The following is an 18,902-nucleotide window of genomic DNA, read 5'->3' on the forward strand; positions in this document are numbered from 1 at the left end:
CACACACCAGGCCTCTGCCCGCACTGCCTCGGACTGTTTGCAGGTTTGGGTGAGGCTGGCAGTGTTTTCTCTTTTCTTTCAGGAGAGGAAAGCCCTTAGGAGTAGAGAGGTGGGTGAAGGTCCCGACATTCTTCAGGCACAGGAGCCTCTTCTGCCAGGTCAGGCTCTCCTCTGTTCTTCAGTGGAGTGTGTCAAAGCAGTGAGCTGCCGGGCTGGGGTGAAGAAGGCAGGGTTCTGACCCCAAGTTTCCCAGAGGAAGCTTTCACTCTCTCCAGGGACCTGTTCGTCTAGATCCAGCTTCATTTACTCCCACTTGTCCCTCATCGACTTCTCATTGAAGTTTCAGGATACCAAGTGCAGATTGCCCACTACAGGTTTCTTGCTTCATTTCTACCCACTGCTGCTCCTGGGGCTGAGCTGCATCCCAGACCTCGCCCAGCAGCCACCTGAGTGTGTGGATGGGGTGTCTGTGCACAGCAGGGGAAGCATGGGGAGGTGGCCAGACCTCCCCCTGCCCCCCCCCCCACTGCTGCCAACCCTCTCGGGGCTCATCGCAATCTTCGTGTATCAACACTGCTTAACTCTGGGTGGGGGATTTGGTGTATTTATGTATTTCTATGTTTTCTATTGATAGAATTAGCAGAAATCACTCCTGCTATGGGGGGGGGGGTGCTGACAGAAGCTATTTTTTTTTAAATTATGTAAAAAGAATACATGGGAAAGAGGCAGAGAGACAGTATCAGCTGTGCTCCCAGGACAACCACAGGAGCCTGTGTGGGTCGGACCACATGCAGACCCTCCACACGTCCACAGTCCCTGGTGCCCCAAAACCCCAGATAACACACAGTCATGGGAGCACACGAGGTCAGCCATCGACCACAGCCTGTGCCCTTGCAGAACCACAGGCACTCGTCCACCAGGAAGGCTTTATTGAGGGCCTTCTTGATGGCAGACAAGTGCTGAACTGAGGCCCCTCAGGAGCCTGGTGACAGAGGGTAGGAGGAAAATGGATGACAATGATGTCCAGGGCCCAGCAGGGACGCTGAGTCACTCAGCAGCAGCACACCAAGAAGCAGTGGGGGCTGGGGAAGCAGTTCAGCAGGGATGGTGCTGTGGCACGTTCTGTGACTGCTCGGGGCCCACAGCAAGACGATCACCCCAGGGGCTTCTTGCGGGCAGGGTCCTGGGTCACAGCCAGGGCCACGGAGCCTCGCCCTCGTTCCCAGGCATACCTGAGGAGACAGGTGGGCAGGGGTCAGGCAAGGATGGACTCCAAGGATCGCAGGGAAAGGAGGGCAGTCCCACAGCTGACGGAAAGGCCTCCCAGTGGACCCACTCAGTCCCAGCTGGCACCAGGAGACTTTCATCAGGGCTCAGGCTCAGGCGCTGTCCCCCGATGGTCACCATGGAGGAGCCCTCCTGGAGGAGATGAAGAGAATTGAGGGGAGACCATCAGGCCTCGATGCCTGGCCGAGAGTCCTGAATCTACCCTGGCAAGGAGGCCCTGGGAGCCGGTCTAGACTGTGGGAGTGCAAGGCCTGGGAGCAGCCTGGTCCCCAAGGGCAGGAGGTTGTGCCACCCACTCCTGCGGGCCCCACTTGCCAGCTGCCACAGCCACATGTCCACATCCTGTCTCGGGCCTTTGCTGCTGCCTTGTCCATAGACGATCACCTGGTAGGACAGGACACAGATCTTTTTGGTGCTTGCTTCCTGCCCCCAAAAGCAGATGGTCTTAAACCTGGCCCCCAGTACGGCCTTATCTCCCTGTGGGATGCAAAGACTATTGCTTGGAGGGAAAGCTGCCCAGGTTGCAGGCCTCCCCGCTCCCTCCATCACATTGGGTGCTGCCCACCTGCCATTTGGGATCACACACGCCTGTCCTGCATACACACACGCACATCCGTTCCGTCTGTAGCACCTCACGACTACTGCTGACCCACAGGAAGACCTGCCTGCCAGGGTCACAGGTACCCTCACACATGGGCACAACACAGTACAGACTCACATAGCCCACACACATAGTTCCCAAAAGGGTGCCCACCTCCCTCACTCCCTGAAATTATGGCCTAAGGAGAAGGAGGGGGATGGGAAGGGAGGAGCCAGAGCCAGACGCCTGGAAGCCCGCAGCTCCTGTGCAGGCTGTGCTCCCACTGGCCCGGAGGGGACTCAGTAGGTATTTGTTGGCATAAACTGAAGCAGGTGGGAGTGGGGGTGAGAGAGAGGTGGAAGGCAAGGCCCTGAGGCTGGCTCAGCGCTGAATGGCTTTGCCGTTATGGGTGGCAGGGCTTTGTGGCGCGCACCTGCTTTCACAGCCCTGCTCAGCTCAGGTCTCAGGGCAGTCTGTGTCGGTGAGCACCCCTCCATGCGCTTGTCTGATTCAAGCTGCAAGGATGTGCCAGCGACGAACTGTACAGCACAAGCGAGCACGAGCCTTCTGCAGGGTCTCCGTTCCTCCACACTTGCCCTCCTGATCCCGCCCCACACGGTGCAGCGATCTTTCTAAAACACCATTCTGGCCTCATTATCTGCTGGCTTTAATGCTTGGGTGAAGCTCTGTTGTCTCCAGGATAAGTCCTGGAACCTTGCCTGCCTCAGGAGACCCACCAGGATTCTGGCCTGCTGCCCCCACACCCCTGCCCTGGCTTTTGCCAACCTCAGCTACTTTGCAGGGCCAGTCTGCTTCAGGCTTCCAGACCTTTGCTCATGCCTCTCCCTCCTCCAGAATGTTCTCGCTACCTCTTTGTCTTTTGCAAACGCCCACGTTTGCGAAATGCAGCTTACACATCACATCCTCCAGGAAGCCTTCCCTGACTTTTCCTCCCAGTGTGGGTTCCTCCTTTATTCTCCTGTGGCTTCCTAAAGCTTCTCTGCCAAATAATGTATCATGATTGTGGTGACTTGATTAACTTGTCCATTTACCAAACTGTTCACTCTGAGGCAGTGATTCTATCTTACTTTCCTTGAAACATAGTAGACACTTAATAAGTGTTGAATGGAAGAAGGCCAGCTTTGTTTGTGTACCTTTCTCCCCAACCCTCACCCCCAAACACCCCTCTCCCCTCCAACTCCCAAGGGTGTGACTGGTCAAAGGCTCAGGAATTCCTAGCAGGGGGATAACCCCAGGCCCTAGAAATCTTTCACTGGATGGGACAACCCCCTACTCTGAAGGCAAATAAAGATTGCTTTGGACCACTCTCAGCAAAGCCGTATTTTTGAGTCAGGGAAGAAACGGGAAGGCCTGTGCCCATGTCTACAACCTCTGAAGTGTGTGTGTGTGTGTGTGTGTGCGCGCGCGCGCACGCGCGCGTGCCCTGGGTGGCCTGGGGCTGCATTACCTGGGTCTCATAGGTGTCCCCAAACAAGCTGAGGGGTGTGCCCCCCTGTAGCTCCCTGCGGTGACTATCCAGCCAGGCCTCCAGGGACATGGGCTCCATGACAGATCGTGTGCTCAGGGGGAATGGCGTTTCCTTCAGCAGTTGGTCTGCACACATGACCCAGCTGTGGTGAGCGTCCGCTGGGCCAGCCCTCCCAGTCCCAGCAGACCCAATTCCCAAGGGCCCCAGCTCTCAGTTGCAGGAATGGGCTCTGGATCAAGCTCGAGGACCCAGCAGCCACATGGGGGACGGGTACTATTTGGTGCCTCTTCCCTACTACCCTGGGCCGAGACTCATCCTACTCTGGGAAAGGAGGGAGGGAGGAAAGCGGTCCTCATGGCCTCACCAGGGTTGGGCTTTCCTGTTCGGTGCTGCTCAGAGCTGAAGAACCTGCAGGGACATAAAGGGAAGGGGAGAGGGGCCAGCATTCCTGACTGAGAGGTCAGTGAGACAGACCCACATATGCTGTCAGGTGCAGGAGCCCACACACACTGTGGGGCCCTTATAGACTCATGTCTGCCATTGCTCACTTCCAGCCCCATGGAAGAGCCTCCTTCCCTCCCCAAGGGGGTCTCTAGCCTGAGCCTCCCACCCTAGGAGAGGTAAGCCTTCTCCCTAAACCCCAGGCGTGACAGCTCCAGGCTGGCAGGGGCTGCATGGAGCACTTCCTAGATGTGTCTGCTGTCCCAGCTAGGGCATGGGGCCTCAGGAGAACGAGGGGCCGGGCTGGGACGGGCCTCACTCCTGGATGATGGGGGCCAGCTGTGTGCCGAGGTCCTCACAGTAGAACCACTTCTCAAACAGGACATCCGTGGTGTCTCCTATGTAGTACCTGCCAGAGCAAAGGATGGGTAAGCCTCAGGGAAGCCTCCCTCTGGCCCAGCTCTGCCTGTTGATTTCTGGGTCTGGCTGGCCCTGCAGAGCTGGCTGCCTGCTTCACCCTGTTAGTGTAGCCTGGTAGCCACACCCGGCTCTCCCAGAAGCAACGTGTACCTCCAAAGCGAGAGGGCTGTAATCCATCTCATTCACATAGCTCTTCCTGGTTCCTAAAAGTTGATGGTTTTCAATGTGGATGGAACTCTGAGGCTCAGAGAAGCGAGGCAGTTTGGCAGGGGTTACACAGCCGGTAAGTGGCATAAGCAGGATAGGCTAGAGATAGTCTTAGATGTGTAGAGAGCATCGTGACTAGTATCTTCATTTTTCTGAAGTGGAAGCTGAGGGTGAGCCTGAATCTAGAGCCTGTGGCTGGATGCTTGTCTGCCTGCTGGTGCTCTGGGTCAGAGCACATGGGACCTTAAGGAACCAGCATGTGGAAAATGCCCCCCAGATGAGAGATCCTTCTCCTTTTTGGGTCATGGATACCTTTGAGGACAAGAACAAAATGCTGGACCTCTTCTTGGGAGGAAGGTCCATCCATATGCATGCACACATAGCCTCTAGTGGACTCCCTGAAGCCCACCCAAGCCCCCAGCCTGGCTCGGGGAGTTGGCCTAAGGAGCACTGGCAGACCAGGGTTGTCCCTCAGGCCTGTATGTGCAGCACATCTGTTAACTGAATGCCTAATCCCCAGCCCCAGCTCCCAGGGCGCAGCCAGCTCGGCCTGCTCTTTAACTGCTCCCCGAAAAGAGAAGCAGTCCTGCATACAGACACAGTGCATCTCCCCCACCCGACACGTAAGTTCCATCTTGGGAGCTCGCCACCACAGAGCTTCACAACTGGACTGTAATGTCCTCCAGAAATTGCTTTCAGAGTGGAATTTTAATGTTGAGTCCCTGGCTTTTATTAAAGGTCAAAGCAGCCAGATGAAATCTGTTATTGAATTTGCAATAAAAATGTTATTGAGGAAACCATCCTCTCCATCACTAAAGACTCCCTAGATAAAGCCCCATGGGAAAATTTTCTTTGAGAGTTTACGGCCACGCGTCTGCTTTTACAACAAACTGTTATGTTGCAGATTCATATGCAGTCATTAACATGGTGCTTTTAAAAAATAATTTAATAGTATAAGAAATACTAATGAGTTTTTTCATGTAATAAAAGCAAAACAAACCTATGCTTGAATTAAGATTACAACGTTGGAAGGTGCTGCTATGCACAGAAAAAAAGGACATGGAAGTTTTAGTGCTTTGTCGGGTTTAATTGGTGAGATGACAATTTTTTTGTTTTCTCTTTATTTGTGTGTGTGTGTGTGTGTGTGTGTGTGTGTGTGTGTGTGTTTGAGATACCATTCACATACCCTAACATTCACCTTTTTCCAGACAGGTAATTTAAATTTTGTTCATACTGTCTTGTACTTTTCCAGATTTCAAGAATGAATGTGTATGACTTTGGTAATTAGAAAAAAGGAAAGTATTAAAAAAAGAAGTTCATTATAACAGATGTCAGCAACTTGCTGGGAATTTTAAATTTTCTTAGTTAAAACATACAGAGAGTAGTTTAGCTTTTGTAAAAAACCTGTGTCCCCCTGAGCCACAGGCTGCACCCTCCTTGCGGAAGATAATAACTGGGTGACTGATGGGAACCAAATGGGAACTCAGCTGTGGAAACAGAGTGCCCATCTCTGCGCCGTGCTCGGCCCTCTCTGGGGCTGACTCCCACTCCCATCCGGGCCCTTCCTTTGTAGTTCTCTATCATGCCAGCTCTGCCATTTTCTGGCAAACTCAACTTCCCTGTGTCCAGTTTCTTCACCTGTAACATACAGATGACAACGGTGCCTGCCTCATAGGATCATGATGCGGATTAAATGAATAAAAATACACATAAAGTGCTTAGGCTGGTGCCTGGCCCATAACAAGTGTGATTCAACTGCTAGCCCTGGTTGTGGAATGAGTTGGGGTGGAGAAGGCAGCAGAGGAGAGCACCGGCGGAGACGGAGTAAACTCTGGGGGCAGAGGCTGGAGAAGCAGCAGTGTTCCGGCTGCCCTGGGCCAGCTGGGTCTGACCCTGGCATCCACCCCCCCCCCCCTGGCCCCAGCAGGCCTCGGTGCAGAAAGCACAGGCTCTCGTCCCAGCCAGAGTTCTGCAGGCTGAATGGGCAACCAGAGGGCCACATAGACCATCCTACCTCCTCCATCATCAAACCCACCCCTCCACCTACCCTAACCTCTCCCCATCAGTTGGCAAATACAGGATCCCCATTGCCTCCCCATTCTTGCGCAATGGCCAGGAAATGCTTTCTTGGGTCTATCTCAAATCTTTTCCTCAGCTGCTGGCCTACCCCTCCCACCCCATCCCCATCCCAGTCTCTGCCCCAGGCCCCCACTTACCTGAGCCCATCTAGCTCCGTTTTCAGCCGCCTCCGCTCAATCACCAGCCCCACAGTGTTGGCAAACCTCTGTGGAGAGTGGGGTATCCCAGCGGGCAGGAGGAATATCTGCAGTGTTGGGGACGAGGTGTCGTCAGCAAGGCTGCAGTCCCCCACGGAGACCGCAGTGCCCAGAGCGTCCTGGCCTCCCAGTGGACCCACAGGATCCAGCCCAGCGCGCCTCGCTGCCCAGCCTCTACCAGGGAACCGGAGGAAAAGTTGGGCTGTGCTGCGGATGGGGCAGCCCAGAGGAGGAAGTGCCCGAGGATGGGGTTGGGGCAGGTCGGGTGGGCAGGAGGGCAGAAAAAGGTGGGAGGACAAGATCTTGACCAAAGCCAGGAGGAGGGGACTCAGTAAGTTCCTGTTCTGGTGGCCCTTCGCCTCCCACCCCTGGGGTCCGCCTCACCTCTCCCTGCCGAATGACCACGTCCCGGTGTTTCCCTCGCTCCAGGACTTGGAGAACCATGTCGCCCTCCATCTGGTAAAACACCTGTGGGACAGGACAGCAGAAAGGCTCAGACTTCCCCTCTCCTCCTAGGTCCTTGGCCTGATTTCTGACTGGGAAACCTGAGAAAGTTCCTGAAGCCCCCGGAGTTTATGAGCAGCTCCGTCATTCCTGCCCTGACGCCTCCATCTCCCCTGACGTGTGCCACAGACAGAAGGGCCAGTAACACACAAGGATCACCTCTTGACATGCAAGTGATGAGCAAAGTACCCAGGACACAACAGTTGCTGTCTGGCTTGGGGGCAGAAGGCTGTGCCTGTCCAGATCCCTCAGGAGGTCAGCCGTGTAAATGGTGGGCTTGATGCTGGAAGCTGGGGTGGGTTGGGGACTGTGGGGGATGGGAGTACCCACCTCCAGCTAGCTCCCTGGGGTGCGGGTGCGGGGCTCCTTCTGCATTTTCCCCGTTCCATCCTAAGTCCCTAATTAATGTGTTTACTGAGATCACCCCATGGAGCTGAGAAGAGGAGGAGGAGACACATTTTTTCTCCACCAGTCATACATTGCACGGTGTTAAAGGCCCCAGCCAAATAGTTGAAGGGGTGTTATTAGTAATAATCATTATTATCATGTAAGGAGTTAGAGGTAGAGGTTCTTGTTCTAGCATCTACTAAGAGAAATAAGCTGAGCTCAGGGAAACTAGGGAAATGTGGCTTTCCAGTCTGCCATGAGGGACATGTTGATGTGATGCCTCTGAAGGCCATTTGGCAGCGGGTAGGAAGGCCCTTCCCAGCTCACACCCTGTAGGGTGGCCGGAGGGGTTTCTTTGGATGGAGCACCTTCAGTGCTGAAACCAACAGAGTCCAGGACAAACCAGGACAGTGGCCACCTTACACTCTTGAGCTAGTAACTCCATCTCCAGGAAGGTGCTGTAGTGACTCAGAAGTGCACCTCACTCATGCTGTGCACACGAGGTTGTGATGTTACAGCACATGGTGGTTAAAGGCACAGACTCCAGCATCGCCCAGTCCTCAGCTCAGCCAGGTCACCCTTTTCATTTCCCCACCTATAAAATGACAGTGTCTACTCAGAAAGTTGCGGTGAAGTCTGCCTGGGATGCTACACACGGTCTATCGACTACAGTCGGTGATGGCGGGGATGACAAAATAGTGCTAATACTGCTAATAGGGAAATGCCACTGTTTTCTGATAGAGTCAACATATGGAACACTGTGCAGCCATCAAGAACTATTTTTGAATAACTGTTAATAAGGTGGGAAATGGAAAATGCCACAGTTATCATGTTAAATTAAGATTCACAATATGAAAAAAAAAAAAAAAAGATTCACAATATGACATCCAGCAGGATTCTAACTAGGTGACCGTACATGTGTAAAGGAAAGCAGCGTCCGCAGGGGCGGGACACCCTGAGTGGTGGGATCACGAATGAGGTATGCACGTGTTTTTCTGTATTTCCCATGTTTTCTTTTTTTTTTTTTTTACAATAAACAATCTTTACTTTTATTATTAAAAATAACCCATGCAAGTTATTTAAAACAAATTTAAAAAAATACCTCCCAGGCTCTCTTAGGGAGAAATTCTGCAGCCCCACCCCATCCCACCCTTCAGCTGGGAGGAAGCACCTGTGTGTGTTTTTGCGGGGGTGGGGGAGTTCTCTCGTGGTAGGGGCAGAGGAAGGAAGACTCCAGAGAGTCCTGGGGAGGGGACATAGCCCTGAGGCCCTGCAGATATTAGGGAAAGCTAGGGGCTGGTAGGGGGCTGGAGTGATCGTCTGGGCCAGATTCAAACCCTGTGCAGGCAGGTAAAGGTGTTAGCAGCCATCAAACAAAACCATAGCAAGGAAGTGGAATTTTTCTCAGTCTTGTCTCTCTACAGAAGCCTTCCTTGTGAGGAGGGTGAGACCTGGCCTGGAGCAGAGGTGCAGAACCAGAAGAGCAAAAATCCCAAACAGCCTTGGGCAACCCAAGAGGAATTATGCTCAGTTTGGAAGTAAATGATGTTTGGGGCCTGGTGCTGGCTAGATTAACTGTCCCTGTGGGCAGATATTGAATTGAATCAGAGCTCTGGTGTCTGGAAAGGCCTTACAGGCAGGATAGGCAGGAGAGAGGCCGGGAGTGCAGAGAACCAATGCATATTAGGAGCCTACTGTGCCCTGGGCTCTATGCTCATACTCTACATACATTAAATCCCTCCACCAGGCAGGGGCAGTATCCCCATGTGCCTTAAGGGAACAGAGAGGTGATGTGATGTGACCTGTCCAAGATCACATGATTAGGGAGAGTCAGTCTCCCACCCAGGTTGGCAATTGCCAGCCCAGGCTCCCTCACACCTGTGCCCCACAGGGAAAGACCAGGGTCAGTGGAGTATGTGTGGTGGGTGAGCCAAGGCACCTGAAGGGCTGTTGCTGAGGCCTGAGCTCAGTGAGGAGGAAAGTTTGGCTCAGCGACTCCCCTTCCCTCACCAGGGAGGAGTCTGGACCCTGGGACTGGCATGTCTCCCCAGGCTCCAGCTGGGTGAGGACAGGTAGGAACAGAGGATGCTGCCTCTCCCAGGGCCTTTGTCTGGAACTCTCCTCCGCCTCAGGTTGGGACCAAGCCTTCATGAACCCACCAAATTCTTCCAGGCCACCTGAATATCCCTCCAAAGTGGGGACACCTGCTCAGGCCAGTCCTCATCTCTCAGCCACCTAGCTAAGTCAAGACTTGGCCTGGGTCCCTAAGTGGACACCCATCCACCAGAGCATCTTGGGGAGACACTGAGGTGGGGTGTGGCAAAGAGGTGGTAGGGGACAAGAGGGGAAGGAGACAGAGGTGGACATTGAAACCAAGGTAACCGAGTGGAAGCCTCTGGAAGACAAGATGGAGTGTCTGAGGCTGATTGAGGCACGCAGGAGAGACCCTGCAACTAGCTCCCTTCGTGGCCACTCCCAACTCAATCCTGTCTTCTCTCTGCAGTTTTGGATTTACCCGCTGGTTTTTTCCACAAAGGAAAGTGGTGTAAGAGGGGATGGCAGGCGGAGGTATGGGCCCTGGAAGTGTGAGAGGTAAAGGACTGGCCAGCTCCACTCTGCAGAGGCTGCTGCTCCCTGCTGGCCCCGGATCCTGACCCCCACTCCCCCCCAACTCCGCCCATAGTAAGGTGATCAGTAAATATTTGTGAAGTGAGTGATTCTCCAGTGTGCCCTCCAGTCCCCAGCTATGGCTGAGTGGCCAGCGGTGGGGGAAAAGGCTGGTAACTAAGCTGGACTCTAGACCTTGAACCCCAGGGCCGGGCCCCCAGGATGAGAGGTAGGGGGCCCATACCAATCCTTTGCCATCAGATTCTGATAGCTGGGAACCCATCTGTGCTCCTTCTTCAGAGGGTCCATCTTTTTCTCTTAATTTCACTCTTATTTATTTACTTTGAGGTAGGTAGCACAGAAACACAGACCAAAATTCAAAGTCCAAAAGTGTAATCAGTGCAAATTGCAAATACCCCCTCCCCCCACCCCCCCACCCCTCACAGTAGCTACTAGCAGCTGATGTGTCTTATGTCCCCTAGGTGAGGAGGGCATCCCAGCCCCAGCCCTAGCCCTTCCCAGAGAACTGGGATCCTGGGACCAGAGCGGAGCACCCAGGTCCCTCTCAGTGCTTGGGTCTCACTTTGGAGGTCAATCTTGCATGTTCAGGTTTGGAGGGAGGGGACCAGGGTGTCCCACCTGGAGCATGGGCAGCCCCTGTGTGCAGGGGGTGATGCCACCAGCTAGAGCCTCTCATGCCCACAGAGACTGGACTCTTCCTGGGGATGGGGCTGTCAGAGGTGTCACTGGGCACCCACACCATCCAGACAGCAGTACTGCCCTGTGATTTAATTCGAGCCCCCTTCACCCCCATCTGACCAGCCCATCTCCTATGCACAGGCTCTGGTCCTGTCTTGGGGAGTGTCCCCTTGCCCCAGGGCTGGGTCAGGGGAGGGGCGGTCACATGCCTACCTCCTCACCCTCCTCGATGTGGTAGTCCTTCCTGATGTTGGGGCCCCCGATGAACATGACTTTGAGCTGCTCCTGATGCCTGTGATGGAGGAAAGGGGAGAGGTGCTGAACCAGCTCATGAGAGAAAACAGAAGGGGCCTGTGAGGGGCCTGGAGGGAGCCTAGGCACACCTGGGAGAGGGAACAGGGCTGTTTCTGCATCATTGCCCATCCCAGTTTTTGAGGTTTGTCCTCCTCCACTCATCGCAGAGTGCCTGTGCATATCCAAGAATTTGCTTGTGTCTGAAACTGTATATATGCCTGTGTCTTTCTGAATCTGTGTCTTCATATATGCATGTGTGTGTTTGTCTAGTTCCTCTGTGTGCATCCCCCACATCCTCTGATCCAGTACGGGGGACAGCGTGGTTGTAGATCTCTCTCTTCATCGTTGGGATCCTTGGGCTGTACTCAAGATCTCCAAATACAGGAGAGCAAGCTGGAGGTCCCACTTCCTGTAGGGGTAAAATGACCTTAATCTACCTCCAACTCCCCAGAGCTGTCTGATTATGAGACTATCTGTTCCCCCAAAGCGCTGGGCTACAGCTGGGAGGCACCTGCTTTAAGAAGTGGAGGGAAGCCCTGATTGGCATGGCTCAGTTGGTTGGCCTTGTCCTGTGAGCCAGAAGGTCACTGGTTTGATGCCCAGCCAGGGCACATGCCTGGGTTCTGGGCCAGGTCTCTGGTTGGGGGCGTGTGATGTTTCTCTCACACATCGATGTTTCCCTCTCTCCCTCGTTTCCCCTCTCTCTTAAAATAAATAAGTAAAATATTAAAAAAAAGAAGAAGTGGAGGGGATACTAGTGCAGAGGCCCTGAGACCAGAGCACTGGGGGTCCTGGTGGTGTAGGAGTGGTCTTGGGGACCGATGGAGGAAAGGCTGGATCAGGATGGGAGGCCAAGTCACCCCAAGAGCTCAGCCAAGGAGTTTGGTCTTGGCCTGAGAGGTGCCTAGGAAACTTTTTTCTTTTTTAGTCATCTTTTTTGAGATCTAATCCATCCCAGCAATTTTCAACCTTTTTCATCTCATATACATAAACTATTTACTAAAATTCTGCAGCGCACCAAAAAATACATTATGTTTTTTGCTGCTATGACAAAATAGGTATAATTTTGATTAATTCTCACTGGACAGTTATTGTTGAGTTTGTTGTTGTCTTTTTTATTTTTTTTTTAATTTGACAATCCAAGGGAAAAGAGGTCACTGCCCCTGACTAAATAGCCAGATGTTGCATATTTTAAAAATTCTTGCAACACACCAGTTGAAAATTCTTGATCTAGGTACATATGGAAAGTTCTTGAATAAGCCCACTCAAGAATTACTTCAACCCATCCATCAGAGTGTATAAGCCAGATAATGACCTTCCTCTGCTCAAAACATTCCAGCAGCTTCATATGTGCCCCCCACCACAAATTCACAGTCAGAACCCTAACCCTCAGAACCTCAGAATGTGGCCTAATTTGGAAACAGCGTCATTTCAGACATACTTAGTTAAGCTACGATGAGGTCGGACTGAAGCAGGGTGGACATCCAATCCAATATGACTGGAGTCCTTAGAAAAAGGGAGATTCAGACACAGACACACAAGAGAGCACCAGGTGAAGATGAGGCAGAGATTGGGGGGGGGGGGGGATGCGGCAGGAGCTATGGAATGCAAAGATTACCACTAAACCACCAGGAGTGGGAAGAGGCCTGGAGCAGGGTCGCCCTCACAGCCCTTGACAACACAGGGGGTGAAGCCGCAGCCCTACCCTGCCCTGTGCCCGACAGATCTGCCTGGGCCTCCACCCCGTTTGTTTGTACTTATTGGCTGCCTCCTCCTACTGGAATGTCAGTTCCCCAAGAAAGAGACTTTTGTCCACTGGTTTCCTGCTCTATCTCTAGTGTCCAGAATAGTGCCTGGGATGCAGCAGGTGCTCAGTGAACATCTGCTGAGTGGCTAAAGGGAGGGCCTGCATTTTGTGATTACTAACATTGGGGCAGCGCTGGAGGGCTGGGTGGGTGGGTGCAGAAGTGGGGCAGCTCCCACTCTCCAGGCAGGAGGTGACAAGGATGGGACCAGATCAGTGGCGGTGGGACTGGAGAGGAGCCGGTGGATATGAGACACCATCAGAGGAGAAGCTGGAGGACAGAGAATGAGACTGTGGAAAGGGGTGAAGTGAGGAAAGAGGTGAGGGCATTGGGGAGATGCTGCCTGCTAGCCCTGGCAGAGCTGCACAGCACCCAAGAGTGTGGACTTTGGGATCAAACTGTTCCATGGGCTTGAGTAAGGACCTTGTCCTGCACTAACTCTGTGACACTGGGTAGGCTACTAATTAAAATCCCACCCCCTGGGGCTACTGTGACCATTAAACGAGATGATGTAAAAGCACTTGGCACAGTCTCCGCTTGTCAAAGTATTAATGATCATAGCTGTGTTTTTTGAGGTGCCACCCTGCTGGAGATGTTTTGTGGATACGACTGACATGGGATTGTGAGCTTGGAGCTGGGAGCCCAGGGAAGGGCAGGCAGGGAGGTGAAGGGGCTTCAGGAGAGGGCCTGAGAGGTCTGCTGGAGAAAGAGTGCTTGGGAGGAGAGAGAGAGAAAGAGAGAGGGGGGGGGGGGAGAGAGAGAGAGAGAGAGAGAGAGAGAACCTACAAGTGTGTGTGTGTATGTGTGCGCACCTGCCTGCAAAGAGGTGAAGAGCAATAAGTCATGATAAGCCTGTGGCTTCCTGGACAGAGTTGAGGTGCATGACTGAGCTGTCCCCAGATCTGGGCTCTACTGCAATTCTGGGACCAAACTTCTGAGAGTCACTGGGGGTTGGAGAGCTGTCTCTCAGCCTTGGGGTGGGATAGGGGGGAAAAACTGCCACCTACCATCTGCTTCTCTCCTAGCCTTAGTTCACCCAGCCATCCTCAGAAGTCAAGGTCACAATCTCCACATCAGGCACCAGAAAGAGGAACAGACTAGGGTGGTGGAAGCCGGAACAGCCCGCCCTCCTCCTTCCCTGAAGACACAATGAGGATGACAGCCCCTTATATGCAGGCTTCTGGGTCAAGGACCTCAGAGCTGGAGGGTGAGGGGTGAGGGGTGAGGGGTGCAGGCGGAGAAGAGGAGGAGAGGAGATGAGGAGAGAGGGCAGGAGGAGGGAGGCTTGCCTGGGACTCACAGGAGCTTGTTGCAGACGGGGGGCAGGAAGGAGGCTCGGTTCTCCGCCACCCATGTCCTCACTCTCACAGGACGCTCCATGGCCATCCGGGGAGCTGTGCTCCCAGCTGTGTCCTGGGGCCGTCGGGAAGGTGCGGTTCCGCCCAGTCGCCTACTGGCTGCCTCCTTAAATCAGCACCCCGGAGGTCAAAGGGCGGGGCAACCCTCAGGGCACCGCGGTGGCAGTGGCTGGGACCCGCGCGGTGGCGCCTGTCAGCTTTTGGTCAGAGAGCCCTGGTACCTCCCCGGTTGCCCCGTCAGGCACCGGCTTGGTTTTACCGCACGTCGCGGGACATCCCGCACACCTGCTGGGGCTTGGGAGCCTGAGATAGGCGTAAGACGCAGGATAGAGAACCTTTCTGGGCCCCAGAGAAATACTGTAATGCGGAGCAGACGGCTGGGAAACCTGAGCATCTGAGTCCAACAGTGCTGGCACTGGACTGAAGCCTGTTTCCTCATCTGAAAAACGGGGATGTCCATGCAGTCATCTAGGGTTGCGCAGCGCCCGCCACAGGCGCCGGTTCGTGTCATCCGCTATCTTGTCACGAGGACGGAGTCAGGTCAGAGTCCCCAGGTTTATTGAGTGGCGCAGCGGCCGTGCCTTTGCCTGGGAGAGGGGAGCGGTTCGGCAAGGACGCGAGAAGCGGCTGCGGGCGCAAAGTTGCGGGGTCCCTGGCGCACAAAGACCTTCCCGGCCAGACTGGAGGGCGCGGTGCCCTCGCCTACATTCGCTAGAGGCAGACACGGATAAGGCGCCTGGCGCTGTTCTGAGCTTCCTCCATGTCTGAAGGACATGGGTCCCACGACAGTTCAATGAGGAGTTTTACAGGTGAATAACCAGGACCTCGGTGTTCCAGCCGTCAGGAGCCGCGGAGTCCGGGGCTGGGGAGGACGGACAAACCTGTGCTAACGGTCCAGCCCAAGGGAGAGGCTCTAACTCAGTTACTCTGGGGGCTCAGGAGAGACCTGGCACCTAGTGTGTGGGTGTGCAGGAGAAGAAATGGGTGGAATGCGGAGGAGGGGACACCTGCTTGCTTTTCTGTCTTCCTAACTCCTAATTCTTACGAAAATTGCGCGCGTCTGTCGGAGAAGGTTGGGCGGGGTGAAGAGCTGGTAGGTGGGGGAGACAGCTCGGACACCAGAATCCGGACTATAGAGTTCAAGAAATTCGAAACTCCTCCAACTCCTGCCCACCTCCCCCAAAGCCCATCGTGCCCCGCCCGGCTGCCTGGGGTGGGTGGGCTGGTGCTCTCAGCGCCCGCAGACACGGAACTCTCCCGCACAAATCAAAACCCAGACCGGAATCAAGATTCCCACCCACCGCTGCTTGGACAGACCCTCAGTGTCATCTCCCCGCCCCACCCCCCTTACCCCTTTCTCCCCCCTTTCTCTTTTTAGTTATTTATTTAGAGCTTTTTAGCTGAGCATTTCCTTCTAGAATTTTGTTTGGCACCAAAATAACTCAAACAATGTTTTTAAACTTTCTCATCTACAAGTAATCAGCAAGATGAAAACAGTGACACATCAAACACCAAGGACCTAGGATGTGTTTGTTAGGTTTGGATATTTGTTAAATGGATGGTTGGGTGGGTGGATGGATAAAGGTATGAATGAATTCACACTAAAATGAAAAAATAAATGATTTCAGACCAACAGATGTTCTACTACATAGCACAAAGGAAATGACAATAGTTGCTTTGTATTTTAATCTACCTAGTTGAATAACATCAATCATTTGGGGTCTGAAATATCCAGATGAATCCTAAACACAGGCTAAATAATCTGCTGTATAGTTACTGCCAAATCTGCCCTCTGATTTGTGCTGCATAAATAAACCACCATGTCTGTTCAATTGCAAGCCTCCTAAGTTGGATCTGGGACACCATTTGACTGCGTTCTGGGAATATTCAGCCTAATCTTTCAGTAGACTCTTTTTTCTTTTTCTTTTTCTTTCTTTCTTTCTTTCTCTTCCTTCCTTCCTTCCCTCCCTCCCACCTTTCTCCCTCCCTTTCTTTTTGTCTTTCTTCCTGTCTTTCTCTCTTTCTTTTTAAAAAATTCAGTTGATGTGATCAGATTCATCTCGTGTACTGAGTTTTAAATTTCAATGGTTTCATTATTTTAATTCTCATTCAAGGATATGTTTTTTTTTTTTCTTCAAATTTTTATTTATTGGTTTTAGAAAGAGAGGAAGGGAGAGAGGTTCTTGTATGTGCCCTGACTGGGGATTGAACCCACAACCTTGGAGTATTGGGACAATGCTCTAACCCACTGAGCTACCCAGCCTGGGACATGTTTATTAATTTTAGAGAGAGGGGAGGGGAGAGAGAGAGAAACATTGACATGAGAAAGAAATATTGATTGGTTGCCTCCTGTACACACCCAACTGGGGATTGAACCCGTAACCTAGGTATGTGCCCTGACCAGGAATTGAACCTCCAACTTTTTGGTGTATCAGATGGCGTTTCAACCAATTGAGTCTCCTGGCCAGGTCATGATTTCATATTTTTATTTATAAACAATGTCTTTACTTGGTTCCCTCCTACAACTGGCTATCTTCGTCTCATGGATGTGATACACTCCCTTAATTTCTTCAAGGAAACTATAAAGTTTCTGTCAGTGAAGATAATATTAGCTGCTGTAACAGGGAAAAAAAAATCCACCACAAACTCAGTAGTTTAACACATTAAAGAAAGTTCACTTGTCATTCCTATGAAGTACAGTGGGGAAGAATTTCCCTGCACATTTAGGCACCTAATTAAGAGAAGTTGACTCAGGATCTTGTCTCCTTCATCATGTAACTTCCAACATCACCCTGCAAGGAGTGACTAAAAGAAGGCAAAATTAGATTGAAGGAAACCTCAGCCCACGATGCTTAGAGGAGCCGAGAAGAGGGTCTTTCCAAGGGTGCTGGGAGCAGCCATTAGGATGCTTCAGACTCAAGGGGGATGAAGATGTGGGAGGAGATCCAAGGATGACTTCTAGGGTAATTAGTTGGGGCACTGAAGCAGGAGCAGGCAGCACATTGTCCCCTGTGCACCTCCATCATAACCCAGGCAATTATGATGAGATGTGGGAGTTTAGAGCAGAGACATAAGGCAGTACCTGAAGTGGCTAGAATCACCCAGGGGAAGCTGGGAGTGCCCAAGCCCAGAAGACCAGCAGACAGAAAGGGGAAAAGAGGGAGTGGAGGTACTTATAGCCAGACTAGGCCAGAAGTGGTGCACACGCTGCTGTTCACATTCCACAGGCTGAAACTCAGTCAATGGTCTCACTGAACCTCAAAGGAGTCTAGGAAAGGTTCTGGCTTGTCTTTCTTTGATGATATTGGTTTCACTCAAATGTTTAATAATCCTTGTGCAAATTCTTTATGACATTCTTTGCACAGTCCACTGAAGGCATGAGGCAAGGGTTGCACTCTGTGCTATTTTCAGAGTTGGCAGTAGGCAAGACCTGCCACCAAGTAGGGTATCTCAGCAGTTGGTCTTCTGAGTTTGGGCACTCCCAGTTTCTCCAAGGTGATCTTTCCCTTCTTTGCCGGGGCTACTGAATGCTATTCCTCTTCAAATCCCACATTAGGCACTCCCTACTGCCCGACCCCTCACATCCTGTGGCATCCCCCTCCTTTTTCCTGGCATGGATCCCCCTTGCCTTGAATGAAAGGGGGTATACTTTCTTGTAAGTAGGCTTTTATTAGTTCAGGCACTGAGGACAGTGACTGAGCCTGGCATTTCTTTTCTTCCTTTAAAAAAAAAATCTTAAAAAAAAAGATTTTATCTATTTATTCTTAGAAAGAGGGGAAGGGAGGGAGAAAAAGAGGGAGAGAAACACCAATGTGTGGTTGCCTCTTGCACGCCCCCAACTGGGGACCTGGTCCGCGACCCAGGCATGTGCCCTGACTGGGAATCAAACTGGCAGCCTTTTGGTTCACAGGTTGGTACTCAATCCACTGAGCCACACCAGCCTGGCTGAGCCTGGCATTTCTTATAGTCCAACTGTCATGGAGGAATTCATACCTGCTACTTATAGATAAGGAAACTGAGAAATATTAGCCAACCTCACAACTTAATAAAAATATAACCAACACCCCCCCCAGAAAAGACAAACTGAAAAAAAAAATGACAAAATGATGGGCTAAGGATTTGAACAAATATTTCACAAAGATATACAAATAGTCAATGCTCAACACCATTAGTCATCAAGAAGGTATGAATAAATGCACAATGAGATACTATTATGCACTCAGTAGGATGGCTAAAATTAAAAAGACTGACAACACCAAGTGGTGACAAAGATACAGAGCAATTGGAACACTCCATATTACTGCTGGAAGTATGAAATGGCACAACCACTTTGGAAATAAGAGTATGGCAGTTTTCTATAAAACTAAACATAGAACTTAATCAAAATTAGAAACTTTTGTGCATCAAAGGACACAATCAAGAGAGTGAAAAGGCAATCCACAAAATGGGGGGAAATGTTTGGAAATTATATATCTAATAAGAAATTAATATCCAGAATATATAAAGAACTCCCAAAACTCAACAACAACAACAAAACAATTTTAAAAA

The 18,902-nt window shown here is 51.9% G+C and overlaps 1 protein-coding gene across 3 annotated transcripts; it reads right to left on the reverse strand.

Annotated features, from left to right (window-relative positions):
• Positions 1-865: 865 nt before the first annotated feature.
• Positions 866-14,464, reverse strand: HAAO (3-hydroxyanthranilate 3,4-dioxygenase). 3 transcript variants are annotated; one of them, XM_090281212.1, is made up of 10 exons: positions 14,297-14,464; positions 11,111-11,189; positions 7,085-7,168; positions 6,641-6,747; positions 4,117-4,206; positions 3,721-3,764; positions 3,336-3,481; positions 1,603-1,671; positions 1,337-1,419; positions 866-1,232 (listed from the first exon to the last, which is right to left on the reverse strand). In XM_090281212.1, exons 1-10 carry the CDS (start codon positions 14,380-14,382, stop codon positions 1,154-1,156), a joined length of 867 nt encoding a protein of 288 aa, XP_090137338.1. In that variant the 5' UTR covers positions 14,383-14,464; the 3' UTR covers positions 866-1,153. The 3 variants fall into 3 exon arrangements, with proteins under 3 accessions (XP_090137338.1, XP_090137340.1, XP_090137341.1); XM_090281214.1 differs by having other exon boundaries at positions 14,286-14,452; XM_090281215.1 differs by lacking the exon at positions 11,111-11,189 and having other exon boundaries at positions 14,297-14,452.
• Between the last annotated feature and the right edge of the window lie 4,438 nt (positions 14,465-18,902).

Source organism: Furipterus horrens, unplaced genomic scaffold, assembly GCF_987537825.1.
Source record: "Furipterus horrens unplaced genomic scaffold, mFurHor1.1.pri manual_scaffold_6, whole genome shotgun sequence".
In the NCBI taxonomy this organism is placed as follows: domain Eukaryota; kingdom Metazoa; phylum Chordata; class Mammalia; order Chiroptera; family Furipteridae; genus Furipterus; species Furipterus horrens.

Bases quoted from the DNA above. Each gene is read 5' to 3' on its own strand.
- HAAO (XM_090281212.1), bottom strand. From the start codon at position 14,382: ATGGCCATGGAGCGTCCTGTGAGAGTGAGGACATGGGTGGCGGAGAAC. The intron at 1,672-3,335 runs GTAATGCAGCCC...CTGTCCTACCAG, and splicing joins GGGACACCTATGAGACCCAG to GTGATCGTCTATGGACAAGG. The intron at 1,233-1,336 runs GTGGGTCCACTG...CTGTCTCCTCAG, and splicing joins CTGGTGCCAGCTGGGACTGA to GTATGCCTGGGAACGAGGGC.